At 39.5% G+C, this 27,872-nt stretch overlaps 1 protein-coding gene across 1 annotated transcript in view; it reads left to right on the top strand.

Moving 5' to 3' along the window:
• Nucleotides 1-27,872, top strand: part of GMDS (GDP-mannose 4,6-dehydratase) — a 408,811-nt gene that overhangs the window by 320,425 nt on the left and 60,514 nt on the right. Inside the window, exons 8-9 of the mRNA XM_036378822.2 lie at nt 5,050-5,168; nt 14,596-14,692. Coding sequence (XP_036234715.1) covers nt 5,050-5,168; nt 14,596-14,692 — 216 coding nt within the window. The remainder of the gene's footprint in view (nt 1-5,049; nt 5,169-14,595; nt 14,693-27,872) is intronic.

The following is a 27,872-nucleotide window of genomic DNA, read 5'->3' as shown; positions in this document are numbered from 1 at the left end:
TGATAAGTAAGTAGAGCTAGACATTCACCAGCCTCTGCTTCTTTGCCTCTGAAACTCACAGACAATGCACCATGCATCAGGCTGCAACTATCTCTTCCATCTCCTAAAGTAAACATTACTGATTTGGTTTGATTTTTTTTTCTCCATGTGTGGCAAATGCAGAGTCAGAATTTCTCTGACTAGAGATAACACCTAGAAATACATGTGAAAGTGGGTTTTTTTTACAGTATAGGTCTTGGAAAAAGCTGCTGTGTAGCAGTGCAAGGCAATAGTAACTAGTACCAACAGGAACATTTTCTATTTATCCTATTGTGGGATCTGTTCAGTCATATCTCTTTTGGGTCTTGAATTGGATGAGACATATGAAAAGGCTTTATACTTATTCTTTGAAAAAAAAAAGTCTTTTATTTCTAGAGCAGAAATTATCCACTGATTTAAAATAACAAAAGTTGAATTTGTTTTTGCTCTTGAATAGGGAGGTACCTCATTATGAGCCCATTTTAATTATACATAGTACGAGAGCAGACAGTGAAACAAAAGTCTCAATATATGGAGTTAAACATAACCTCAACTACCGGATCTTTGTTATCCATGGATGACAGCCCAGTTAATAAATGTTTTCTTACTGGGGTGCTAGACTGGAAGTTAATGGTGAAACACATCTACAACATACTCTAGATTCTTGAGACAAGCAGACACATCACAACCATAGTGGCAGTGGCATGCACAAAATGTATCAGTGTGGGGGTTGTATTAGTCAAACATGGGTTTTCCCACCTACTAGCCCAGGTGCAAAACACACTGCATAAGGAAAGAAATTTGAGCAGGGAGAAGATTGGTTCATGTTTTGGATATGTTGCTTGAAAATGGTGCTTACTACTGGAAGGGGTTTATATAGAGAAAAGGGTAGAGGGGAAAGATGAAAGAGGAAAGATTTTGGCAGAGGCTGGAGTTCAGGCATGCAGAACAGATATCCTAGTCCACATAATCATAAAAGTATGTCTGCTTGCTAGACTAGTTACGTATCTCCTTCTAGGTTTCTGTCTTTGAAAGTAAATGACATAGAAATGCCTTTAGACTTTGTGACTCACTAGACCAGAGCAAAAAAGAATTCAAAGATGAAAAATATGTTTTGTCACTTTTGCCATTAAGGGAAGACTCTTACTCTAAGAGAGTTGAAGCCTGAATTGTTTCCATGGTAATTTTCTCCTCCTTTTAAACATCTACATTTTATCTACATCTACATCATATTTTGTTATCTGGACTGAGCAAAAAATTAGGGAGAGGGTTTCAGAACTGAAAACAAGTAATTTCTTTACTTGCTGTCAGCCCATCCAAAAAAGCCTTCACAAAGAAATACAGGAAAATTCACAATTCTCAGTTCCTGCACCAGAAAAATTCCTAAAATATATGACCTTGTGATGGTTAAAAGATATCCAAGAGCCAAAGCTGGGCAATGTTTTTATCCCAGTTCAGCCATGTCATGGGTCAGGTGGTTCAGCATGTGAACAGGAAGGTGAGAATGGTGAACTTTTGCCTCGGTTGTGCAGTCCATCAGAGAATAAATGGAGCAAATCACTCTGCAGCTGGATCGGGAGGTGAACGGCTGAATACCTCTCACACAGAGGCCTTTGTGTTCTGGACATGATCTAGCATTATGATGGGACACACTAGTCTGAGGCTTTGTAGCAATTACTAACCCATTATCACGCTAGAACATGAGATCATTTATCTTCTAATTCAGAGTGTCACCTGTTCTTCATTTGCCAGTCAATAACCATTAATTACTTTCAGTGGAAATTTAAACAAAGCTTTTCCCCTCTGTTAAAACCAGTAAGCCATTCAGTAACGACAAATAAACCTGGAGCTGTATCACCCCCCTTCCTCTCGTTCTCAGACTCGAGTCTGGTACAATATGAATTCTTAAAGGAAATGCCTAGAAATTCATAGGTCAAGGACCTTTATTAGTCTGATGTGAGGAGAATCACATTCCTGGCACTTGATGTAGGGAAATGATCTAGCTACTGTCTGTACATGGATGTTTTATTGGTTGTCATGGGCTGTACCTGAGGAAATATAATTTTGACTGTGGAACTTCTTCAATGTTTTTTCTCTCTTCTGACTTGCCTTGGCATTTTTTTACAGACTGTTCATGCAGACCTATTCAAAGCAACAGCATTTGGTCACCTTCCTCAAAGCAAAACAAAGCTATCACTTACTTTGTAATTTTTAGCATGTTAATTTCTTTCATACCTGATTGGATTGAGGTAATTCTAAGTGCCAACAATTGTGAATGCCAGAAAAAATAAAAGAACCCACAATGGTAGACTCTCAAGTAACCATTAATCTAAACATTCTTTCCTGGTAGGATTTGAAGCAAAAATCACTTTTAGCAACTCTTTCTGCATTGTTTGATCATTTCTAAGCTGATCCTGTCAAAATTTACTGCAGTTTAGGTCGCATTGCTGAGACAGTGATTGCCTGCTTTTTGAAATGGTAGACAAGAGTTGATAAATCCAAATGCATAAAACCTCATTAGGGACCACTGTCAAAGGCTGTTTTTTGTTAGGATTTTGCAGCTGCCTCCTTCAGTGTAGGGTGTAGTTTAGAGTAAAGGGAAACTTTCAATCCTATTTCATATTAATACAAAAAGTAATGTGTAAATATTTTAAATACTCACTGGATTGCTGAATGTCTTGGCATTGAAACTGTGTCAAAAGAATTACAATACAGAGGCGTTTAAAAGTGGAGGGTAGCAAAAATTGTTGGAAGTCTGATTCTGCTTCTGCTTAGACATATTAATATTACTTTACCAACAGAGTAAATAGCAGGTGCTTATGCTAATTGCATATTCAGTCAACCAGTGTAGCATTTTTGGGTAAGGGGGAATTTTTACCAATAAATGATGTTTTGTTGTTGCATCTCTTTCCAATGTAACTGACACTACAGTGTCAAGGCAAGAAAAGGAGTTCATTATGTACAGCAAACATCCACCAAAGCTGGGAGGAGAACCATTGTCCCTGATTGACTGATTGTCTAATGTTGGAAATCCTTTTTTGCCCAAATAGTGCCCTCTCATTCAAGAAAGTGTGTTGTTTTCAGCTAGACTGCGTAAGGAAACCTGAATGTCTATGAAATCAGGGACTAGGCTGGGAGAACCAAAACTATCAAGCACTCATCTTATAGATACTCCTGTTACCTTTCTGTGCAGCTGCTGCTACTGTGAATCTTGCAGGCTTGTCCAGTCATGAAGAAACAGAAGCTGGTGATTTACGGTGACCTCTCAAATCAGCAGGGAAACCCCAGTGTTCCAAAAAAGCTCATATGAGAGATACAAGTTAAGACATCTCCTCCCCACAAGATGAGTTTCATCAGCCATTTGGGTATTTCTGCGTCATTGGCTAGGATGCTCAATCCTGGAAAGGAAAAATAAAGTTGCTGCCATTGTCCTGCCCAGCAGGTCATCTCCCTAAAGCACAATTTATAATTTATGTCAAGGACTTACACAGCAGTTGCCCAAAACCGAGCTTTCCATGCACATTCAAGAAGTAAAAAGGTTCAAAATGAGCATGTTAATAAAATCTTGTCCAAACTTTGGAAGATGCATAAAATAATAACTGTAAAGAAAGATGGCTCACACTTATAACCATTTAAGTGGAATGTATTGCCTTGCTATGCAGACCACTGATTTATTGAGAATAGAGAGGAAAAATTGAATATTTCAGGTGATATTTACCAAGAGAAACTGGGCTATCCCAAAGCTTTTATTAATCTGATTTGCAGAGTATCCACTACCATCAAGGGACCTACTAAAGTTGTTTTCTTTAAAGCTGATGTGAAGAGGTCAATGCAAATAGCATCATGGATTACAATGTGAGAGGATGACAGTACTTTTTACCATATGGAGAGAGAGTTGATTTATTTTGTTTCCCTTTTCTGGTTATTTATTAAACAAGGATCATGCCATACAGGTATTCCCTTTTCCTCTCCAAAGGAAATGAAGCGTTTGCATCATTTTGATTGATCTAAAGTAATAATTATTCTGTACACCTACAGCTCCTATGTAGTCAGACAGTCAAGTCACTAGAGCACTGTCTTGCACATCAGAAAATTGAAATGTACCTGTGGTGATATCTCAGACAAGTCACACATGTCTTTGAATACCTCTTTTCCATCTGCTTTCCAGCTTTCATGCTGACTTAGCTGGCCAGCCCTCTGAGATGGCGCCCACCCATCCTTACTTGCTTGTGGGAGAGGACTCTGTGAAAGACATTGCTGTGGGAATTAAAAACTGGTCCCATGAAATGCAAATATGTTGGCAATCAGATAAGGTTTTGCTTCAAAAGATACTGCAAAACTCTTGCTTCATGAACAGTCCTCTGAAACTGATGTTAATGGTTGTGTCACTTTTCCACCAGGGTTTTCTCATTCCTGTGTGAAAAGTTTCTTCTACCGTACTTTAATATTAACATTGAACACATATTCAGCAGGAAAACCAGATTAATTTGGTTAAATACCTTTTTAAATACTTACTCTTAATTAAAATCTCAGCTTAGGCAAAACAAATGTCGCAGAAGAAGCAGCTGAAATGACCCATATTTTCATGCTTCAGTGAGTTTGACATCATTCTGTAGCAGACAGACAACAGCACTCTGGACTGAAACATTACAAAATTTTGATCTTTTCCCCATATCAATGTCAATTCATGCAGTGCTTTAAACAAGTGAATCCATGCTTATGAGCACTAAACCAAGTCTCAGTGTTCAAAAGTAAACATATTAAAGTCTCCCCTGCAGAAACTCCTGCTGTGAAACAAATTGAAAATCAAATACAGCACTGTTTTCTGTAATAAGAAATAATTGAACTCTTTTCAGAGTTGCACTGAACTGGTTAATAGCCACTGTGTAAAGAAAGTGCTAATTTCCCCAGCCTGGGGTATGTGTATGTACGTGTAGTTATTTCCAAATCAAAAATGCGGTAATACAATATCATGTACCAAAGAGGCCACTTACATGTGCACTGAATCTGACTTTGTTTATCTTTCTGCAGGCCATGTGGTTGATGTTGCAAACGGATGAGCCTGAGGACTTTGTCATAGCCACTGGGGAGGTCCACAGTGTCCGTGAATTTGTGGAAAAGTCATTTAAGCACATTGGGAAAACCATTGTGTAAGTATGAGGAGGAGAGAGTAGCCACAGGTTCAACATTTCCAGCCTCTCATATTTACTGGGACAAAACAGAGTATTTTTTGTCTACATTCTTCTTTCTCCCCCCACCCACTTTCTACTTGTAACATATGAGACTTTCCATGCATGAATGACTGCCACAGCAGATATGTCTAGTGTTGCCCCCTAGATCATGATAGAAGGATGGATGGGTTAATCTAATTTTTTTTATCAAAGCCTTCATTCTTTGTTCTTCCTGTCTTGGGGTAGGGAAGCCCCTCCAAAGATGTTAGTACCAGGGTGCTGCTCATCACCTTCCTGCAAGAGGGGCTTTTCTGTCCAATTCTCTGTTCTGTGCCCCAGATCCCCACAGTCCTGCTCCCACCCTCTACCATCTGAAGAGGAGGTGACACCCACCAGCCCTGTTCTTTCCAGGTGACAGCCCATCAGTCACACTGCATGGCTCATGTAGCAAACTGCTCCACATTCCTATCAGCTCTTCTTCTACTAAGCCGTAGAAATGTTGAGCAGTGGGTGCAGAATGTTTACAATGCATATTCCACATAGTTTGATTGAAAATACAAAATTCCTTCCCAAGGCCGTATAATAAAACCAGGATGGCTTGGTGAGCGCTTTCTGTAATTTATATTTTTATTGTTTATTATTTTTTCAATTTCCCTCCTTCTGTATCTTCTCTGGGCCCCATGCATCAACATACCAATCTCAGCTGGAAAAGGGAGAGGAAAGCCACAGGCTCTTCCATGACGCTAGCGCCAGGGCTGTTCCTCAGGCCATCAAAGTCACTTGTGCAGCTGGTGAACTTTTGACAGGGCCAATAAGTTTTACTTGGGAACAAAAACTTGACAAATTCAATAAATATGCAGAAGTGCACAGATATATACAATATTATTTGAACAGCCAGTGGGTGGCTGGGGAGGTAATAACATTTTCTCCTCAATGAGTTTTTAGTCTGGTTTCAATTTTTGGCATCAACTTCCAGAAAAAAAAAATTCTGATGAGGGAGAGAGAGACCATATAAATAGTATTTCTAACCCAAAAGCTCCGTTTGGGGAATAAGTTTCTCTCAATGTTTTTCACATCTCTTGATTGCAAGATGTCCCAGTAATCACACATTGTCTCATATACCTTTAGAGTACTAAGGTTTGAAAGTCTAAAGGGGAAATAGTAGGAGCTCTAATAATTGCTTTGTCTTAATTTTTCTTCTCTTTTTATAGTTTAGTTTCTTGTGTTTATAAGTTAATTCTACCTAATAAGAATGGATAGGAAAATGCTGCAGATTCAACTGCTCCATATGAGTAAGAATTCTAGAGATTTGGAGAACTACCATGTCCCTGTCTAATATTATTTGTCAAAGCAACAATAAATGTTTGGTGAACAACTCTTTCAATTTTTTTATTTTGATTACCTACAATTAGAGTCTGATATGTAAAGGTCAGTACCTAGCTGAAAGTCTTTATTTGTAGATGTTCCCCACATCACTATTTCTTTTGATGTCACTAAATTTATCCTTTAGTTTAAAACTGAACTCCCTGCTTTGGTGTTGGTCTAAGAAGTCTCAGCATTTCCCAAGAGTGACAAATCAGCATGAGTTTTTCAGAAGGCAAATTAAGTCCTCAAGAAAACCTTAAGAAAATAACAAGGCCAGAAATAAAAGTGGAAGTACTTCTATTAGTAGCTTCTGCTATAGAGGGGATATTAAAGGAATACTTCAGATTTAGTTGTTCCTAACACTCAAAATTTTGTGTCCTATATGGTAGACTGTGTATCATTTATGTTGATATTTAATGCAGTCAGTATTTCAACTGAATCAGTCACAATCTGATGTCTGAAAAAAACTTTACAATATAACTCCAAATGTCAAGGAGAGCAGGTATTTTGTGTGTACGAAGACACAATTGCCTTTTCTTATTACTAATCAATAGCAGCAATTTGCAAAAATTGTGTAAGAACTCACATGACACCTACTGACATGGAATTTTAGGAACATAAATTGCTTTAGAAATGCAGGCTTGGTTTTCTATTCCCCTTGGCTCTTCTAAGTTTTTCTTTCCTGTGAATAAATTTTTAATTCCTAAGCCATTTACAGGTGATATATAAATAACTATACATATGGTGACTGAGGTGACATTTTAAGTGCTAGTGATAATTTTGTTGCTGATCATTTTGACAGTGGTGTAACTCTGAACATTTTGCATGTAGCCTGTTCAGATAAACCTTTCCCCCTGCTCCCAAGGCGAGAATAACATTACAACACACCCACTACTCATCCTGTAGCCATTGCTCATCTTTCAAATTGCACTAAATGTAAAATATTCCTCAGGATTTGGGAAGTTTTGTTAAGAACCTCCATAGTTTTTCCAGGTGTCAGCCTGACCCATGCTTTTGTAGCACACACACATGGTCCTTGGCCAGCTGTCTGGTAACCTCTGTCTGGCAACCTTTCTTTGAAAGCCCCAATGAATTTCTACTCCCACCTCCTCCAGTTTGAATATATCTCCTTCAGGGAGTAGCCTGGCAGAAAAATCCTCCCTTTTAGCATTGTGAGACTCCACTGGTGAGTCCCATTGATCTGTTACTTTTCAGTTTATGGGGCACCTAAGAACCAATGAACCAGAGTGCAACAGCTAAACAAGTTCCCACAAGGATGGCTCCCTTCTTCCTATTACTGTTCCTCAAAGTTTGGTTGAGTTATCTGAGGTTTCTGGGGGGGGTTTTTGCAGGATTGCAAGATTTTCTGAAATTTTTCAACCTCAAAAACTTATCTGAGAGATTTCCAGCAGCCTTTACATTGATGAAATAATGGAGTAAATGTCTAGGATAGATGTTATGGCAAACAAAAGCTGGCAGAGTTCAAACCACATCTGAGAAAACTGGCACGTGTGCAGGGCCTCTTAACTACCCCTACTTTGTGCTTTGTCAAGGAAAGTTGCAAATGAAAATCTTAGCTGTCACATCATGATACTGCAGTAGCGAATAGGAAAAAAGAGATCCTGGCTGCCTCATCAACCAACTAAAAATATCTATTTTATTTTTTTAGGGATTTTTGTCTTCCTAACAATTCACATTAACTTGTACAGCTGAAAATCCAGGACAGCCTAAAAAGTCTTTCCAAGAACATAACATAATATTCTGTCCTAGCCAGTCATTAGCACATGTCAGGACTATGTCTTCTAGCCAAAACAAGAAAGAGAGAGACTTTACTACATTTTTGTAACTAATGAAATGTACAGCTGCAATGGGACTGATTCTCTCTCTAAAATGACTGCAAAGTGTTCATGGAAGTTTATCTACCTGGGGTGGGTGTTTTCTTCTTATTTTTTTTTCAAGGGAGAAATTTCAAATTATATTTATATAGTCCTCTGAATCATTCAAATTCAGTCCTTTGTACTAACAGGAAAGCCTCATAGCTACAAATATTTTTCCCCTGTAAGGATTACATTTTTTTTTCTTTTACTTTCCCTTCTGCCTATTACTAATTAAGTGGTACTTGGGGGAAACACTTCCCGCCTATAATTTGAACTTCAGCAGGGTAAACGAAACAGGCAAACGCTTGTCTTGACTAATTTTCTGCCATTAATCTTATTAAATTAGAACAGGATTGCAAAGATAGCCTGAAACCACTACAGCACTCAGAGTTCTTTGCAGACTGCTACAAAGACTCCTGTCTGCAAATGTGGAAACTAAAAAAAAAAAAACAAACAAACAAACAAAAAAAAAAACAGAAAAAGAAAAAGAAAAAAAGAAAACCTGTTCAAGCTACAGAAAGATTTATTGTGGTTTTTATTAACATAAAAATGCGTGCACATTTGTTACAGAAATATTCGTTGCTTCCAGGATCAGAATTAGTTCAGAAAAAACCAAATATTTTACTGTAGTCATTTGGTTCCACATACAAATCTTATCTTGACTAACATACTAGTTGGTCTTATAAAAGATCAGCCTAAAAACGGGAAGTTTGCAGATAAGCTATAAGGTCTTCTGAGGTGAACTCCTGTGGCCTCTTCAGTGACAGTGAGGGTTGAACTGAGATTGAACTGAGGGAGGAGAGTTTTTCTGGTTAGTTTGATGGGGGTTTTTTGTTTGTTTGTATTTTTCTTTTTATCTTAAAATGGAAAGCTGAGTTACAGAAACACATGAGATTTGAAGGATTGCTGTAAGAATGGAAAGCATGTGGGACATGGAGGAGAAGCCATCAGCAGTCATCAGCAAAACAGCTGCTACTTCCAGATCTGGCTTTTGCCCACCAAAAATTGCTGGCTGGTCAGTGCTGTGTGTTATATTTAAATCAGAAAATAAAATGAAAAGCTTTCAGATGAAGAGGAAGGGAGCAGAATCTCATACAGCAACTGGAGGCATTTTGAAGAGAGGTAGCGGAAAGGAACCCAGCCATATCAGTGAAGAATGCTGGCCTGGGTGAACCCTCACAAAAAAGAGTCCTCATTTAGGATTTCACCAGCTTTGTCATCATTCTCAAAAAAGAGTATATATTTCAGGGGGCATTTAACCCACCTCAACTGGAGAATTAATTCCTTCGGCTGAGCAGGCCCTCATTACTTCCTCATTGATACAAGGCTTTATCTGCAAGCAGACGCAATAACTCTTTCTGAATGGAAATTAAGGCTTGAAGGCTATAGTAGTCTTAATTATCTGACTACATAGGAGATATGAGAGTTTCTCCAATAGAGAGACTAGGCAAGAATGAAATATGGTGTTTCATGGGAAATTCCATATATCCCACCCCTGAAATCAAAATATTTGTCACAAATGCAATTTGGAAAAATACTTGATTTCAGGTCAGCTGGATTTCTTTGTTTTTTTCCTAACCTCCACTTAAAGACAGGATAACTTAAGTTAGAATTTTTAAGCCACTCTGAAGAAAGAAAAAAAATCCATTCTTAAAATGAAAAAGCCTCTCTTTTAGATATTATTAATATAATTTTGTGTCAGGCTAATACTAATGGAGCTTACTTGAAACTAAAATTTTCTTTCCATAATGCTTCAATTTTCACAGAAGCATTAATATTCTTTGAGAAAACATTTTTTTTCCCAACACCAACTTTCACAAATTGGAGTAAAGGGACAGGGCTTCCAAAGGCTTCCAATTAATTGGAATGAATTTAAAAAACAAAAAAATTAGAAGCTAGCAAGAATTTTTAATCATCTTGTAATATGGGGAGTAGCAATTATTATGCAATATACTATTGGACTAGTAAAAAAAATTACTACCTGATTCATCAGAGCTTTTGAAAAAAAAATTAATACATTCCTTTATGGTAGCATGCTTTTGATTTAAGCACAAGGTCATGGTTAAGCAATCCCAGTATCTATTACTTTGATGTTTCAGATCTGCTGGCAAGGTTGGTGGTGGAGTTGGTGGCAAAGGAACATATGAAGAGTCATGTTTAAAGCTTCCCAACAAAAGACTACCCTCAAAAAGATATTAATGGTCTGTTATATGGTGTCAGTTTTGCTATTTATAATGTGCCAGGACAGAATTAAGTGCTTTGGCTTAATATTCTGTGTAGTAGAAATCAGGCCACTGATCTGAAACTTACACAAATGCTATATCATTCCTGTGGAGGAAAAGCAAATTCTTCATAAAATTTTATTTTTATTTACTTTACTGTTCAGTTTCAAATGTTAAAATATTTTCTATTGGCATTTATTTTATTATAAAGGTGATTGTAATAGTTTTATTTTTCATAAAGAAGCTGAGTACCTGTAGCCTTTAGTGGTTTTGAATATTTTTTTTTAATGCTATGGATTCTGTTTTTATGTAAAGATCAAGCAAGGAGATGAAATGCATATACTTGTTCAGTTTACCTCTGCTTCTGTAACAATTTTCATTTTTATTTGATTTCTTCACCACCTCAAAAATATATGTACTTTGACTTATTTCCTCGTCAGTTACAGCCAGACCATTTGGTCCATTTGCAGTGCTATTCCCACCCCTCTTCAATTATCCTGGCTCCCCTGTTTTCTTTCCTGCCCACCTCACACCCTACCAGGTGGGTACCCCAGCTTTTCATCCTCATAAAATCTTCTATATCTCTGGGAATTTTCATTGCTTGAAACTTGCTCTCTAACTGAATAGTTATAGGAAATGAAAAATAATTGGAACCTCCAAAAAAAAAAAGCCAAAGAAGCATTCATCAGCACTGATAATAATAGCGATATGTTAATGATAATAGATATGAAATTAGCCATAAATTAAATGCAATCCATCCCACTGTAAATCCAGAGTTTAAAAGCTCTTGGTGTGAAGAACTTTTCAAGCAAGTAAACCTGCTCGTGCATTTGAATCTTAGTTTCATGGAAAATTGTGAGGTCACTGATAGCAGCAGAAAATCAAAGCATTATGGAAGTTTTAGTTTCAGTAAAGTTTAGTTTCAGTAAGTTCCATTAGTGTTAGCCTGACACAAATTATATTAATAATATCTAAAAGAGAGGATTTTACATTTTCAGAATGGATTTTTTTTTTCTTTCTTTCTTTCAGAATGGCTTAAAAAATTCTAACTTAAGTTATTCTGTCTTTAAGTGGAGGTTAGGAAATAAACAAAACAGTCCATCTGACCTGAAATCAGGTATTTTTCCAAATTGCATTTGTGACAAATATTTTGATTTCAGGGGTAAGATATATGGAATTTCCCACGAAACACCATGGCTGACCATTGACCACCCCAAGCAATCCCAAAGCACCCATCTCCATCAGCGAGGCACTCAACATGGCAATGTAGATGCAAAGGGTATCAAACCTGCTTTGTCAGGAGCAGTTCCATGGTCTCACCCATCCTTCTCCAGGTGCAGGACATGCTGGCACGTGGCTGAGGCCACCAGCTGTGACAGGAAGCCCATCCCTTGCCTCAGTGGGAGGGTGAAGCCAGGCAGCGTGGGGCAGGCAGTAGGCCTCGCTGCAGAGGCTCGAGGAGCAGTGTTCTGTGCAAAGCCTGCACCAGGCCAGTGGGTGTCTGCGTGGGAGCTCTGGGCTTTGGCACCAGCTGGGCTTGCAGGGATCCACTCCCTGTTCTCTATAAATTTAGCCCAGTCCTCATGAGCCAAACTTTCTCCAGCCAGGGATCCATTGTGTTTTCCCCAATTTACACAAGGCTGTTTTAGTGCCTGTGTGGGCATCTGCCCTGCAGAGCAGCAAGCTGGGTAGTCTTTGTGGCTGGAGCTAGCTGAAACCGCAGCACAACATGAGGGTTCCCCATGCCCCCTTCCACCATGCTGATGCTTCAGGATAATTTGGCATGATATTTTCCAGTCAAAAATTCTGACTGCAACTTGGCTATAAATGAAGGATGGCTTCGGTGTGGTTTTTTTCTCTTGCCTTGTGGTTTGAGGGAGTGGGGAGGGGGAGTTGGTTGGCAAAATGGATGTCTTGGTCCTGGTGTCAGGCTGGCCCCCCACACAGTCCCTTTTATCAGCTGTGTAACGATCCCAGCTGTGAGCATCGAGGTGCCAGGAGTAGTTAGAAGCGCAGCTATCAAATGCTACTTTGTTCACAATGAGAAGCACTTCTTTTTTTTTTTCCTCCTTGTGAACTTTTCACATTACTGGGCTGAACAAAACGGGTGGAGATTTCTCCTCAAGCTATTTCTATTGTTATATAACTTTGATAGCGACATTAAGTGAGTCTTTGCTGGCTGGCTGAGCCTTCTGGAGCCTTTTGGGTGTTAAATGGGGTTCTCTGCTCAGTGACCTCCAACAACAACTGACGTCTCCTGATCTAAGAGCTTCCTGTTGTTTAACTGGTGATGGTTGGTTTTCTATTAAGCTCATTTGAGTCCTGCACATTTTTACCCTCTGCCCTGTAAAGGGAGGGACTAATGTTAGTTTTGGCTTCTGAATGAAAACTTTGCAGTTCAGGCTCACAACAGAGCAACTGCAAAAGAAAAAAGAAGGAAGAAAATTTAAATTATAAATCGTCTTTGGCATCATGGCATGCCCTATTAACAGCTGACTTCACTGTTATCTGTAGGACATTATTTCAATGTCAAATGTTCACTGTATCAAGCATCCTACAGGCTTTGCTAGTCATTCAAAAGTCATGAGCTGTGTTTAAAAATTTGTGAGATTTAAGAACTTGCAATAATGCATATTTGGTATTTCCTTCTGCCTTTCAGTGTTTAAACCTTCATGGGTACACAGAGGTCACATTTTCAGACTTTCCTCCTTAGCCCTCAGGGCTAGAAACTCCTAAATGAAGGCTGAGATTTTCAAAGAATTAAATTCTTCTAGGAGCCTGAGGGGGCAGGGGACCAAGGAGAATTCATATCTGTGACAAATATACATATCTGAGAGCTGGGAGAAAAATCAGTAAGTGGGACGCTAGGGGTGCTTTTATTTCCTTGCTGGTGACTGAGGCTAAATAGCCTAAATCACAGTGCTGATTTAATTTATATAGATTTTACTTAAACATAAAAAAAGCTAGAGAATTTCATCATCACATTCTTAAGCCAAGCGGCTTCAGAGCCCCATGGTACATATATATACTTAAAAGCAAAATGCAAAGAGAGGATAGAATTTCAATCATAACTCTGGATTTTGTGCATTCAGGGGATAACATTTGATGCACTGATGTACATTCCTACACATGTTATCTGAAGCATTTACTTGGAGTGGGAGCACTGTCCCCAGGCTTCCAGGCTGCAGCCTGACCTCCCCAAAGGCAGAGCTGTTCACCCACCAAACCATTCCTCTTCTGCTGCTCCTGAAACCAGGACAGTCCCTAAGAAAATAGTTCACAGCGCAACCAGATCACATGAATTGCAGCAAATTGCAGGCTGTTCAACACATATGAAACTAATTTGTACTGAGGGAGCTGGCTTTCAGCTCACAGGTAGCAAGTAGAATTTACAATACATGTATGTGGAGTGCCATGTCGAGGTAGGACCGAAAACCCAAGAACTGTTTTTGTTTTGTTTTTTCTAGTTAAGCACAAATTAAATTATGCAGCTTAATGCTATTCAAACAGAGCTTCACATCTGTAAAATTAACAGATTAAAGAGTTCCTGAAAGTATTGGCCAAAATACAAGAATTAAAAGTATTTTAAGAAAACAGCTTTGAACCAATCCACAAATGAAAAACCTCACTGTCATATTTATTTACAGATACATGAGACATTCTGAAATCAGGGCATTTTATTTTCCCTTAGCATTATGTGTTTAATTTGGAAGTCCTGTATTTTAGACCTTCCACTGAATCAAAAACCAAAACAAAGACTTCAAAAGCCATTGTTACTCTATTCAAGTCTAAACTCTCCCTTTGTTCCTTTAGCTAATGAGTTTGTACTGTCCTGCAGGGAGAATTTACACCAGCCTCAAGTAAATGAAAGCCTGCCAAATGTTGGTAAGATCAGAGCACTAAAGTAATTATGGGTTGATTAAATGTTTATCTTCTTTACAGGTGGGAAGGGAAGAATGAGAATGAAGTGGGACGATGCAAAGAAACTGGCAAGATTCATGTGACAGTCAATCACAAGTACTACAGGCCAACTGAAGTGGTAAGAAAATGCCCTCTCTTAGCTTTGCAAACGAATAATCCAATCACTCAGCCAATAAATTGCTGCATTTGGCCAGCAGTCTGTGAAAACGGGTTAATTGCACTCCTGCTGCCAGCTTTTAGAGCTCTAAATTAACCTGCTTGCTGGCCCCTCACAGCCAGCTACCTGGGAAGAAACAAGGAGCAGGCGGGAGGAGCGAGTGGCCCTCGCACAGGGATGCTGCTCCTCTTTGGTCACCCTCCCGAGTGGGAGAGGCAGTGCTGAGGGGCTAAAACATCATATGGGAAACAAAACAAAGCATAAACCAGCTCCTTGTGAATGGGAATATGGGCATCTCTTCTCCAGCTGCAAGCAGGGAAAGCAGAAGGAGGGCACGGATGGGTTTGGTTATAAAGTTCCACCCTCTGTGTTTTCGCGGTAGTGTTTCAGCTCCAGCCACTGAGTGTCCCCTGTCCAGCTTACATTGGGTGGGGTAACTGTGGGTGCTGCAAAATTCTGGTTTAGATGTGCTCGTGTGCTTTGGGGGGTCCCACTCAGCAAATGCCCGTTTGCAGAACATGTCTTTACTCCCAGGAATGCCTCAGTGAAATCTGCTAAGCCAGCACGTGCTGCTGGCTGGACCAAATCCCTAAACCCTCTGCTCCAATCACCTAGTGAAGATTCTGGGAGAAGGAAAAAACTAGTAGTATTTCCAGGTCAGGCAGGATGGTGGCAATGCACAGAGAAGGTACAGTTTGAAGTCTGGTTTCAGGACACAGGGAACAGTAGCCTCAATTGTGCTATTTGGGAGTGGGTGTACCCAGGAGAGGATTTCTCCTCTCCTGGGGAAGGTGACACAAGCCCCACTGGCTGCTGACATAGCATCATCTGTCAGTGTGCCCATTCAGAAGAGCTGTGTGATTCAAGCACGGGGGTGACAAGAGCACCTTTGTGCTGTTGACACAGATTGCAGGGTGGGAGTAGGGGGCTGCTGCTTGGAAGTGGGCATGGGTTCTAAAACTGAAATTCAGAGGGGAATAGAGACATTCATGTTTGTTAAAAAGGGCTGGACCTGTGTATCAGAATCAAATGCTAGGAAGTCATTAAGAGCTGTCTGTCATTCTGTGCTGTGGTAAGGTGTCAGGGTGATAAGGAGGACAGAGACAAAAGGACTTGTGAAACAGGAAAAGGACACTTGACCCAACAAGTCTGTGCTTTGTGAGACCCACTGTCCTGCTTTGTCATACGTCTTACTAGCAAGTACATATTCACTCCTCAAAATTCATGATTAGTATGTAGCTCTTTGGAAGTCCTCTTCATGTGCTCAGATGTTTTCTGCTGAAATAGTGCTGCCTGTGGTTCTCCTCCTCTCTGTCCCTATTGGTCTCCCTCTGGGAACACAGTTTCTGGATTTTAAATTCAGCTTATTATAATTACTGTTTTGGGAAGGTGCATAAGCACACATCCCTCAGGAATACTCAACATTTCTAGTGGCTCCATACATGAGAATAGGGAGGAATTCAAATACAGAGTGGAATGTGGGCTTGAAATAGGGCTGTGTAAACCCACAGGAGATTTCTGATGCTTATCTGAAATTACCTGCTTTCTCATGGGACAGCTTCCCTTGAATGAGGGCTCCATCTGTATCTTCCCTACCCTCATCTTGCCTTGCTTTTAGTGCAGTCCCGACTTGGTTCCTGTCTGTTCTTCCTTCCTGTTCTGTGGAACCCAGGAAGGCTGTGAAGCTGCTCAAGTACGATCAAGGTAGAAGCACAAAGTGAAGTACCTTTGTCCTAAGGAGCATGCAGAGGAACTCTGAGGGAGCTCTTCTATGAAGAGATGTGATATCTTTTTTCTGCCATCAGTTTCATTTTTAGATCATCTCAGGATGGATAACCAGAATCGCTTTCTCCTTTTTTTTTTTTTAAATTCTAATTTGAGTTCCATTCCTTGTCAAAGGCAGGCAAACTACTGTTTGTTTCATTCTGGGAATCACATATGTGCAATTCAAAATACTAGAACAAAACCCAATCCATCACAAGAAAGCAAGGAAGAACAATGAAATAACTACAATGGACTGACAGCACGTGTCCCCTGCTGCCACTTGCACCAATGCTGCCAAAGGCAAGAAAGCCTCAGGTTGACATTTTGGGAGGAGGCTTAGGCAGTTCAGTTAACAGCAATTCTGCTGTTGAATCACAGCTGACACAGAAAATTTGATGCTCAGATTCTCATGTCTTATTTGGAAACATTTCTGTCTGTCTGTCTCTCTAAAATTTAACATGGTATTCTGGAAATTGAAAATAAACATAATTTAATCTTGTGTACAGTCAGTTCTGACAGTGCCAATACATTCATTTGAAAACAATTTGTTTTCTTCAGTTAGTGATCCCTGGGGTCAAGGCCTCCCATTGAAAAGCTTAGCTGTACTGAAGAAGAAACCTTGAAATGTGAGACAGTCTTCTGGTCAAACTAAGTAGACCCTTTCAATGTCTTGGCTCTAAATCTCTTCACTCTGCTTTTGACTGCTGTGGGGCCCCTTGATATTTACTGGCCTTGGGAATTGTTCCTGTTAATGCTTCTAATGCCTGTCTCTCTCCTTCCTTCCTTGTGTCTTGCCAAATGCAAACCTATCAGTATCCTTTCTTTCAGCTTTTATCAAATTCCTATCAGTATATTTTCTGACCCTTTTTTAAATGCTTTTGGAGGCTAACCTGCTGCAAAGATTGGGGGAAAATTTTTGTTTGTTTCTTTCTTAAAATCAACGATTTTCTCAGGAGCTTCATGGCAAGTTTGCTTTCTATACTGAACTTGAAACACTACAAAAGGTGCTTTCACTTATTTTGCAAGCTTTTTAAGCACATGGCTAGAAAAGCCATGCTTTACATTCACCTTCTGCTCTAGGCATGTAAAGATCAGTTTCCAGTACAGTTTACTCACTTGTGAAATGTAGGTACTTCAGAAATTATCTCACTAGTCTTTTCTACTTACAGTCAGAATATTCATATTGTACGTAGGCAATTTAGTGGGTACTTGGATTTAAATAATCTACTTGGCATTCTCAAAAATAATGTTAAAATAATTTTAATTTTTTTTCAAAAGTTAAAACTGAAATTCAATAAGCTGCTTGGTGAGCTGGAAACAAGCAGCCCTGCAGCACATAATGTCATATGCATCAGGTCTCTCAACCCCAGAAGTTGGGTAGTTTTTACAGAGTTAGGGTCTGTCTTTAATTTTCTTATCTTTCAGTAGGACAAGTACTATTAATTTTATGCTTGAATTTCCCCCCAAGAATTGCACAATTGCTTCTAATTAAATTTTGCCCATTAAGGTGTTTGAATTAAAGTGCTTCTATTATTTTTGCATAGCAGAAATTAAGCTAACAGTTTTATAGGTGCTGGCTTCATTTCATTGCATTTTCCTGCAACAGTGAAGATTAACTCCAGGTCTCACTGGTCTGTCTTGTCATCACAGAACTTAGATGTATATATCTCTCAGTTAGGAGTTTATGTCACTGTTTGAAAGGGGAAAATAAAAGAAGCCTTTCAGCCATGTGTAGATGTTGTTTTTTCTCCCAATCTAATATTCTGCATGTGTTACAGACAAGCCTTCACCTTTTCTCCCACCTGTTTCTGCAGTTGTCCTACAGCTTGCCTGGCATAGGAACTGCAGGTTGGATCCGTGCATCACATTTGTTACGGGCTGGCGTGGCTGTAACTCTGAGGATGTGCACACATCATCAATGCAAATTTCCTTCCTTTAAGCAAGCCTGGAAACTCTGTCACAATGTGATGCTAATATTTAAGTAGTCATCTGGCCTCTTATTACTCTTCTTCAAAGGAAAAAAGGACATGCTAACTTGCTGACTTCTTCCTCTTGTTATATGCCTTAAGCAATTTTTCTCCCAGTTCTTTCTAGTACTGATATAAATGAAATATATAAATATAAATATATATTTACGAGATATATATTTATATATATATAAAGTCCTATGTGTGTCACTTATACTAAATTGTCCTTCCCAAGTCCTATGTGTGTCACTTATACTAAACTTTGCATTTTTGCTTAACTGTGTTTGGCCTCAGTTACCCTTTTTCCTCCTCGGAATTAAGCAGGACGGCTTTAAATTTCAGTCTCTTCAGATGTTTTTTAAAAATTCAGCTCTGTGTTTCCCATGTTTCATAGGATTCCAGTAAAAATTCCTTGGGGCATATCACATTCTCCCAAAGTCAGCTTTCTTAAAGTCAAAAACATTTCTGAACTCCTCTAAGTGCTCCTGCCCTAAAGAGCATTTAGAATCTAATGAAACCATGATCACAAACCCCTAAATGCCTCACACTTCCACTTCAGTTTTCATACAAGTTTCATTTCCTACTCTTAAGTTCAGAGCTGCCTGTGACTGTAAACTGTTCAGATATCTACATGAGGAAACACGTGCTTCCCCTCCTCAAGGATCTTTTTGCTCATCAATGTCAATATGTGGCCTTTATTAATACTCATGAAAATGAAATGGGAGCATTCAAGGAAGAATAATCTTCAGATTATTTTCCTGTCTATTTTCCTCTAGCAGTCAGGTAAAGTTGTGAACTGTCATAAAACTGACAGTCTTCTCTTATCTGTTTTATTTCTTCCTTGTTCTGAAAATGTCAACATCTGAAAACTATTGCCTCCGCTGTCCTTAATTCTCTCCAAGCTGACTTTGCTTCTGTCTCAGCCAAAATGTTTATATTGTTCCTTACTTTAATCTCAACATTATCTCTGCATTGCTTTGCCATCCTCTTCCTTTTATTTGTCTCTCCTGCCAATAAAACCTGCAGTAGATTGTTTGTTTGTTTTAGTTAAGGCCTTACATATCAGGCATTTCAGAGGTATCTCTGAAAATATACATGTCAAATTCAGCTAAGTTAAATAATGATCAGTAGTAACTTGTCTCTATAGCATCTAAGAGGCACTTACATATTTTAAATATTTCTCAGCAAGCATGAGAGAAAGGGTTTGTAGAAAAATAGCATCACTGTGTTTCTGCCTCTGAAACATGTATGGCAGAGCAGACTGCATGGCTTGAGTGATACCGTTAAGCAGCAGGAAAGCTGGGGGAGAGCCTGATGGCATTGTCATTCCTAGGGGATGCCACCATCCTTGAACAGGTAGCTTCCTGTATTTTTTATCTCATCCTGATTTTGTTCATTTTGGTTCTTTCTTAGAGGAAAGGAAGATCATTATTGCAATCAAATTTTCCTCTCAATATGTCACCAAGCTGGAGAAGATTCAGCAGGCTCATGTCCAGTCTTGCTCTGTGTCTTGTTTAATCCTCTTAACAGACTCTTAGCAGGAGCCCTAGCTTACCTCCTTTCTAGTAGGAGCAGATACCTAGTATGTGCCCCTCCGGGCCTCCCACACAGATTCTGACTTTTTGCCTCATAATTAGCTCATTACATCAGTATTAGACCAGCACATCCAGTAAAGGAATCCCTCTGGACACCACTGCTCACACACTGTGCTTTACTCAGTTGCTTCTCTTTGCGTCATCCTGCTCCTCCTCTGCTGTGCCTCCTACAAAACATTTCTCTGGCAACTTCTACAGCTGGCTCTGTTGCTCTTCTCCTTTCACCACCTCTTTCTTTGCTGTCATTCCTGAGGGTTTGAAACCAGCCATGTGTCATCTGTGACCTTCACATCTTCATTGATCTTCCTGAGACTCTCTGAGTCTGCTTTCCCATCCTCTAATGCCACAACCATCTGACAAGACTAGCCAGAGGAAGAGGGTGTCCTTACCTCCTGGGGTCTAGGTTAGAGCTTGGCTTTTGCACTTTGGGTGTCACGCCGTATGTTCGTCTACAAGATGAATCGTTTTCCTTTGGAAGTGTTCAGACTGGCTGAAGAAATCTCTAACTGATTTTGGGCAATGCAATTTTCCATTCTGGGTGGGTAAAGAGATTGCAACCCCATGGAAAAGCTGGTGTGTAAAGATAAAGCTGTCATCCAGGCAGAATGGTTGGTGGTTTTGATTCATTGCTCATTTTTCTAAATGATGTTGACGCATAGCAATTAGTGGCAATCTTGGATGTGACTGATCTGGGCTCAACTCCTGGAAACAGATTTTTAAATTAAATTTAGGTGACTGGAGGATTAAGGCTGAGGGAGAGGTGGATGAGGATAGAAGGCTGTCTACCTCCTTAATTAGACCCTACCTGATTCAGCCAGGCATCCAAGCAAGTGCTTCACTTCAAGGACAGTTTCCATACTAGTAGCCAAGAGTGTGTTTACGTGCATTGCTGCATCTTAATATGAAGGAGAGCAAGTTATCTGTGATGGGAATTAAGAAGGCCAGCCCAAACATTGTGGGAGCTCAGGAGGTGCCAGCTGATTATTCTCGTTTGCCTGCCCCATTGTACACTGCCTGGGAGCAGAGATGCTGAAATAGCTCAAGACAATTTCTTTAGTCAGGTTCTCTTAGGGTAGCTTCACAGGCAAGAAGGAATTATACCAAGTTGATGCAGTTTGTAGTTTTAATCAACTGCTGCAGCCCGTAATTCTTCTCTGACTTCCTAGCACTGGGGGGTCTTACTGCCACCTCTTCACATATTCATGTTTATTCATGCACAGAAAGTCTCTTTTTATCTCACCTCTTATCCCCTTGCCTCCCCCTTCTCTTGGGCTGCCATTTGGCCTGCTCCTCCCCCTTGTTATCTCTCTCTGTTGTCTCACCCTCATTTGGACCCTTGTTTTCTTATCACTGCCTGTCCTATGCCTGTCCCATACAAACACTCCAACAGATGTGGGAAATGCAAAGCCTCTGAAGGGGAGTCACGAGGGTGGGAGAGAGGCAAAAGCCATGACAGAAGTCCAGGCTCAGGCAGCACCAAGGCACATTTGTCACAACTGCTAAGTGTTCCCTCCTGACAGCAGTCTCCACCACCTACAGCCTATTCCCCATTTTCTACGAGAGATCAGACATTTGAAAGAGACAAATTCTTGTTCAGACCACCTTCAGGCTGGTTAAGTCCAACCTTTTGGAGTTTCCAGTGAGAGTGGCAGAGTTGCTCAGCACAAATCGGTTCCCATCGTGGTTTTCTGAAGACCTTGGTGTTAGAGGTGCTTGAGGTCACTTACACACCTGATTACTGTTCAGATTTTAAAATGGGAGAGTGTCTGAAGATCTGTCTCACTTTCAGATGCTGTTTTTTTTTATTTTACAACGGGTTTTTTAAAGTCAAGCAATATCTTAACAATACTGTTCTCATTTTGACTGCATTTCCCACATCATTGTAACCTTTTCTTTTGAGTGTGCTGTGCCAACTCAACCCTTGCAAGGGTTTTAGAATGGCAGCAGAGAACAGTAAATGACATGATTTATATGAAAATAAAAATGCTTGAATACAGAGGATATGAGACAGAGGTAAGGTTTCCTTCAGTAAATCTGGAATTAAGGGCTAGTTTCATGTCTAATTTCTCCAGCCTTAGCCAGAGCTTGCTTGCCTTCAGCTGTTTGTACTTTATTTTATGAGTGAGTGGGTGTACAAAGGAAGATGACAGCCCCAGAGTGTTCATGTGTTTCATCTGAGAAGCCATGAGATGGTTGTAGAGTTGGCAATAGCGGTTTCTGCTGGGCTTGGGTCAGCAGAGGCCTTGACATCAGCCTTATTCATTCAGCATGGAGTCCTCCAGTCAGGGGTTTGCTGGGGAAATAGGTGTCTCCAGGCTGGGCATGCCATGGCACATCATATTTTACTTCTTGAAAGATAGTACTTTAAGCCACTGATTCTCAAAGTCCTAGGCCACCTCTTGTAAAATATTTATAGTTGTGAGTTTGGTGCTGCTGAAGATGTTATAAGAGTGAGTGCAGTTGTCTCTCTGAGGGACAGTGTGAAAGGGCCATTTGGACCAGGTTAGGAGACATGCATAAATGCATAGCAAGTTCTTAGGAGTGAGGAGGGTGTGGGGGTTTGTCTCCAAAAGCTTTCATTTCATGATTTTTCAGGTGTTTCACAGTCCAAAAATGACAGTAGGCATCTATCATTTTTTTTTAAATTTCTTTAATTATCTGAAATTTATTCCCCTAGAAAATGTGGGGTGTTTTGACTTCACCTCTGGGGGAAAAAAAAGTAAAAAATGTTCTGTTAACAAAAAAAAAAAAAAAATCAAAATTGTCCCTTCGATTTTTCTAAGGAAAACCTAATTTGGAGGGGAGAAAGGTACTTTTCTAAGGGAGTCAAGACTTTTTATTTCCATTTAGTCCTAGTCGTCTTCAGTCTCACAAAAAAAGTCAACAAGGAGATTTTGTTCATCCCTGTCCTTCACCATTTACTATTTCTCTCAAAAGGGAAAATAGTTGAAAGGAGGTGGAAGTTTGGAAGTGGTTGTTTAAAAAAATAAACCTTCACCTTTCCCCTCTCTCACCTTTTGAGTCATCATTTGTAAATTAACAACTTCATGAGGGAGGCATGAATAGGTGGGACCTTTGCTATTATTGCTACTCTGTGATGATGATGATGCTGAGGAGTGCTTGTTGAGTGATGTTGAGGATTAGCTTCTGTATCTTCTTGTCTCATTTTTGTATTCCAGAAAAAAATCCCATAACCATGATTCGGATTGCATCAGAACTTAAAAATCTTTTACACTGTTAATTGTCTCTTAGTATCCTTAATACTTCCCTTGTGTTCAAGAAGAACTTGTATGATTCAATAGCAGGGGAAATTGAGCCTTGTAGATATAAACAACTTTTGAAAAATGAGGGAGGGTAGGGAAGGAGAAGTGTTGTTGCTGAATAAAACCTGAGAAGAATTATCTCTGTGTCAAAAAAATCTACAGTATTTGTCATGAATCAGGAAATGGTTCTTCATGCCCATCTTGGATGTTCCCCAAATTGTCTGATGTCCCAGCTGGATGGGTGAAAGAGAAGACAGTAATTATCTGCAGGGCAGGAGAAACTTAAACATTAAGAGCTTTATGCCTTGGATCAGCTGGAATTTTTGCTCATTCCTCACATATAGTCTCTGAGCTCACCAAAGCAGACAATATGAAAAATATTAACAGGATTCAAGAAGACATTAGTAATAGATTAAGAGTGCATGCCTCTCTTGTGAGAGTTTTTCTTTCTTGATTTCTTTTTTCCTTTCAGTCAGAAAATTCTAAAGGTGAGTAGGTGAAGTCAATTTTAATAATTCACAGACGATTATACATCTATTTCTTGTTTGACAGAGCTAGTGTTTAAGCTATTAGCATTGTCTGGCATAACATGAAACAGGATCAGTCACTCATCCCTTTGAAACCTCTAACCTGGCCTCATTTGAATTTCTTCCTTCCAGCTTTGCCAGTACATTTTAATAGTCTTCATAGAGCTCTCAGCTGCCTTGTGACTACAGAATTTATCTACCAGGTTGTGGTTGGGAGCAGAGTAAGACAGCCCCATTCCTCATCACGTTTTCTGCATGCAATGACACAGAAACCTCAGTGCTACAGATAGCCATTGAAATTCAAAACAGACCACTCGACTGCTGCACAGAAATGGGTTTTTAAATCAGATTTCCTTTCTGGAACGCTGTTCTGTAATTTTTGAAAGCACTCTTTACTTTTTTTTTACTTCCTCCAACTTGCTGAACTGGTACTACTTTGCAATCATGCTTTTTATTGATTAACTGTAAGGGGAACAGTGGAATAGCAAAAATGAAAACAAAAAAATATATGGCTTAAAATAGGACACCTGCCTCTTTTTTTTACAGTGGTCTGTGCCAAGTTAATGTTTATAATTCCCTACGTGTCTTACTGAGTTAGTGTTTGCAGACCCTAGTTTTAAAAATTTCTAGATTGGGTAACTAGGACTTGAATTGCTTTTGTTCTGGCTTTTAATTCTGTTTGACTGATAAATACTATGCTTCTGTCTTCTGATTTTGGAAGAAAAATCATATATTGAAGATTCTTTACAATAACCAAAACTTCTGACTAAAGTAATTGGCTGCCACTATAGTTTTTCCTCAGATAACAGTTGTAAATTTCCAAACCTCTAATCTTTAGCAGCACTTTCCTCTTGATCCAAGTTTTTGTTTCCATGTGTTGGTGAAGACTAAAAAGGGGGTTATGAAGGTGAAATTGGAAACAGAGGAAATGTGAGGTTTTAGGAAAAGCTCAGGTAGGGCCAAGTTTGCTCTGTCCACTGTTTTTATATATATGAAACAAAGCCTATTGGGGCCTCTTCTTATACTGCAGTGTCACCACTGATCACACATTGTGACATTTGTTCCTCACTCAAAACATTTCTTCTGTAGTGCTAATCCTATAAAATTACCACAAGTCTTTTATCCACATAGTTGGCTGAAATGGCTTATAGAAAAGTATCCAAGGTAGTATTTAGGTGTGTTATTCCTGACCTTCCTTTCTCTGTCTCCTCCCCAGGGTGCTTATTGGTATTTTCTTTGTATTTTGCATATTTGTTAGATGCCTTCTGGACAGCTTCTGGGCTTAAAATAAAGGCCAAAATTAATCTTGACTGATGAAGTGAATCCCAAGAGTGAGATAGCTCAGGTATTATAAACAAAAAGTTGTCATGAGTAGAATATGACTTGCCCTATAGGTAAGCCACCCACCTCTATAATAATTCAACAGTTGTGTGGCATAAATAAATGCAAGGGTAAGGGGGACATGAGAGTGTAGACAAAAGCACAGGAAGGTGTGTTATTCACCACAATAGAGATCCACAGCAGTGAAGAGTTACGAGCATTGAAGAACAGCCACAGGGAGTTGGAGATGGATGGCAGGCCATTTGTGCTGGAAAGCTCATGAGAAGTATTCTTATTTTTGTCTTCTAGTATTAGCAACCACAATTAATTCTGCTTTGGCTTAACTGCTGAATGGATTTAAGGAAAAAAATTGACTTAATTAAGATCTTAAATATGGCTTTGGAAAGGATTTCCTTCTCCAGAGTAATGCCTGCTATCTTTGATACCCTTGATAACATAGCTTGCTATGACTGAGAATACCATGGATGCAAACATCTACATCAGCCATGTCAGCTGGGATCTACTTTCAGAGAAAGCAGGTTTTGGGGCCGTGCTTGTTGGATGAAAAATTTCTGGTGAAAACCCTTCATATGTGCAGGTACACTACAGCTTGTGTACTTGCTGTAGGTTTTCTAAGGATCAGCATTATACACCAGAGTTCATCAAATGGCCGTTTTGTACATTGGCATGCTGACAACTCATGACTTACCAGGACTTTGAGCTGGGAGGGACCGCTTAGAAATGTGACAAAGTGGTTGGAGTCGTTGTTGCTTTTGGCTGGCATTACCAAGTATTGTCCTATTTATCACAGAAAGAGGAAAGGGCCTGCTGAAGTGGTCAGAGGAATGTAATCAATAACTCTTTTTCCATACACCAACCAAAGAATGTCAATGGCAGCTAGAGACAGAAAGAACTAAGCACATTAGATGTGAATGCCCCCTTGGTTTGTATACTAATTTTTCCCTTGTTGCTGACCATGTTTTTTCCTGTAAAGCCTGCAGAACCTGGGTTATCCCTCAATGTTTTTTTAACTGCCAAGAACTCAGAGAGACACTGTTTGCAGAGCAAAACCTCAAAACCTCTACAGTGTCCTCAAACGCTGGGTGATACGAAGGCTTTCTCAGGGTTCCTGTGTAACCTGTCAAAGACAGCTCAGGAGATTGGCATGCTCCAGTTGAGATATCACACTTGTGTGTCAATTCCAAAAGCCATAGATTCTTAAGGCACAGAAATTAACTTTATATCAAGTTCCCCTACAGGAAAATGTTCACTTTGGATCAAAGTTCAAAGTGAATGAATACCCAGTTAGAATTTTTTTCATTTCCCTTTTATTCATTGCTTACCATATCAATTTACCATATTTTTATCTTCACATAAAAAGTATCATCTAACCAATTACAGTGATCTGTGTAGAAATGCACCTTGAAGAAAAGCATTCTGTTGATGCAAATTATTTTAACTTGGATTTTGACCATTAGAGAAACTCCTGAATAATAAGGAAAGGGAGAGTTAGACATCTCTGTAAGGAAACCAACTTAAACTGTAATGCTCATGGGAAGAGATGACTTGACAATGAGGTGGTGGAGGTAAACAGACTCATTTCTGTAAAAAGGGTGTTGACAAGCAGTGATTTTTGGGAAGCCTCCAGACAGAGTCCAGAATACTCTAGACTCTGACTTGAGGGATTTAGGCAATATAAAAATTGTTATTAAAAAAAAAAGGCAACTCAAACATCAGCTGTGCTTGCAGCTTTTTTGTTTTTCTTTTTTGTTTTATACATACTTTTGTTCTATTAAACATTTACAGAAACATTGTACAGTTAAGCACTGTGAAAAGGACTAATATCCACTTTTGATAAACTCTTTGTGCATTGCTGTTCTGTCAAATTGAGTATATGTTAGCTTCACATTTAGGCTTCTTCAAAGGAATAGAATATGTAGGAACTTGAGCCTGACAGCCCTCACATGGACCTGAACTAAAGAAATCCCATTGAGTATTATGTTGTTGAGTATGAAGTGGCCTTGAATATTTTCATGGCCTTAGGCATAGATACAGAGATGGCTCCCTCCAAAACCAAGTTCCAGGCAGGCTGACAAAATAATTTCCTTATGTCCCATAGTGTTTTGCTTTGGTTTGCTCATATAACCAACATTAATTTTTATTTTGCCTTAAAAGGCAGTGCTTTGTGGAGAGGCAGCTTGCAAGCATCCTGTTTTGTTGCTTCTGTTTTGCCCTCTCTGCAAAACACCCCACTGATTGCTGCTGCAAAGAAAGCAGATTCCTCTTTCTGTACCCTCTTATCCCTCCTGAAAACTCTTTTGTTGCTTTCAAAAATCACTGCATAGCAGTGATGTGCTGTGACTTCTCAAGCATCTTGATCACCACTGTTGCTTGTTGTTGCCTTCTTACACTGTGTCTCTGCTTATTTGTGCTCCATTTCCTGCACTGTGGGCATGGGAATGCAACTTGACCTAGTGATTCAGGCTGAGCAAAGGAGAAAAATCTAGTCACAACAGTGTGAAATGCTTCAGTGCAGCAGAAACAGGGTAAATTATCTCATATAAAAGCTGTTTGTCATGGTAGCAGTATGAGTTCATGTAGTTAGCTGGTTCAGTATGTGCAGCATGGCCTTGGATTATGAACATTTTGTGCAGGAAAACCAACATTTTGGTTCTGATTTGCAGCACAGCCAGAGCAGGAAGATC

The sequence above is a fragment of the Molothrus ater genome, chromosome 1, assembly GCF_012460135.2.
Source record: "Molothrus ater isolate BHLD 08-10-18 breed brown headed cowbird chromosome 1, BPBGC_Mater_1.1, whole genome shotgun sequence".
NCBI lineage: Eukaryota > Metazoa > Chordata > Aves > Passeriformes > Icteridae > Molothrus > Molothrus ater.
Note: the sequence above shows the minus strand (reverse complement) of the source record. Positions and strands in the feature narration are given on the sequence as shown.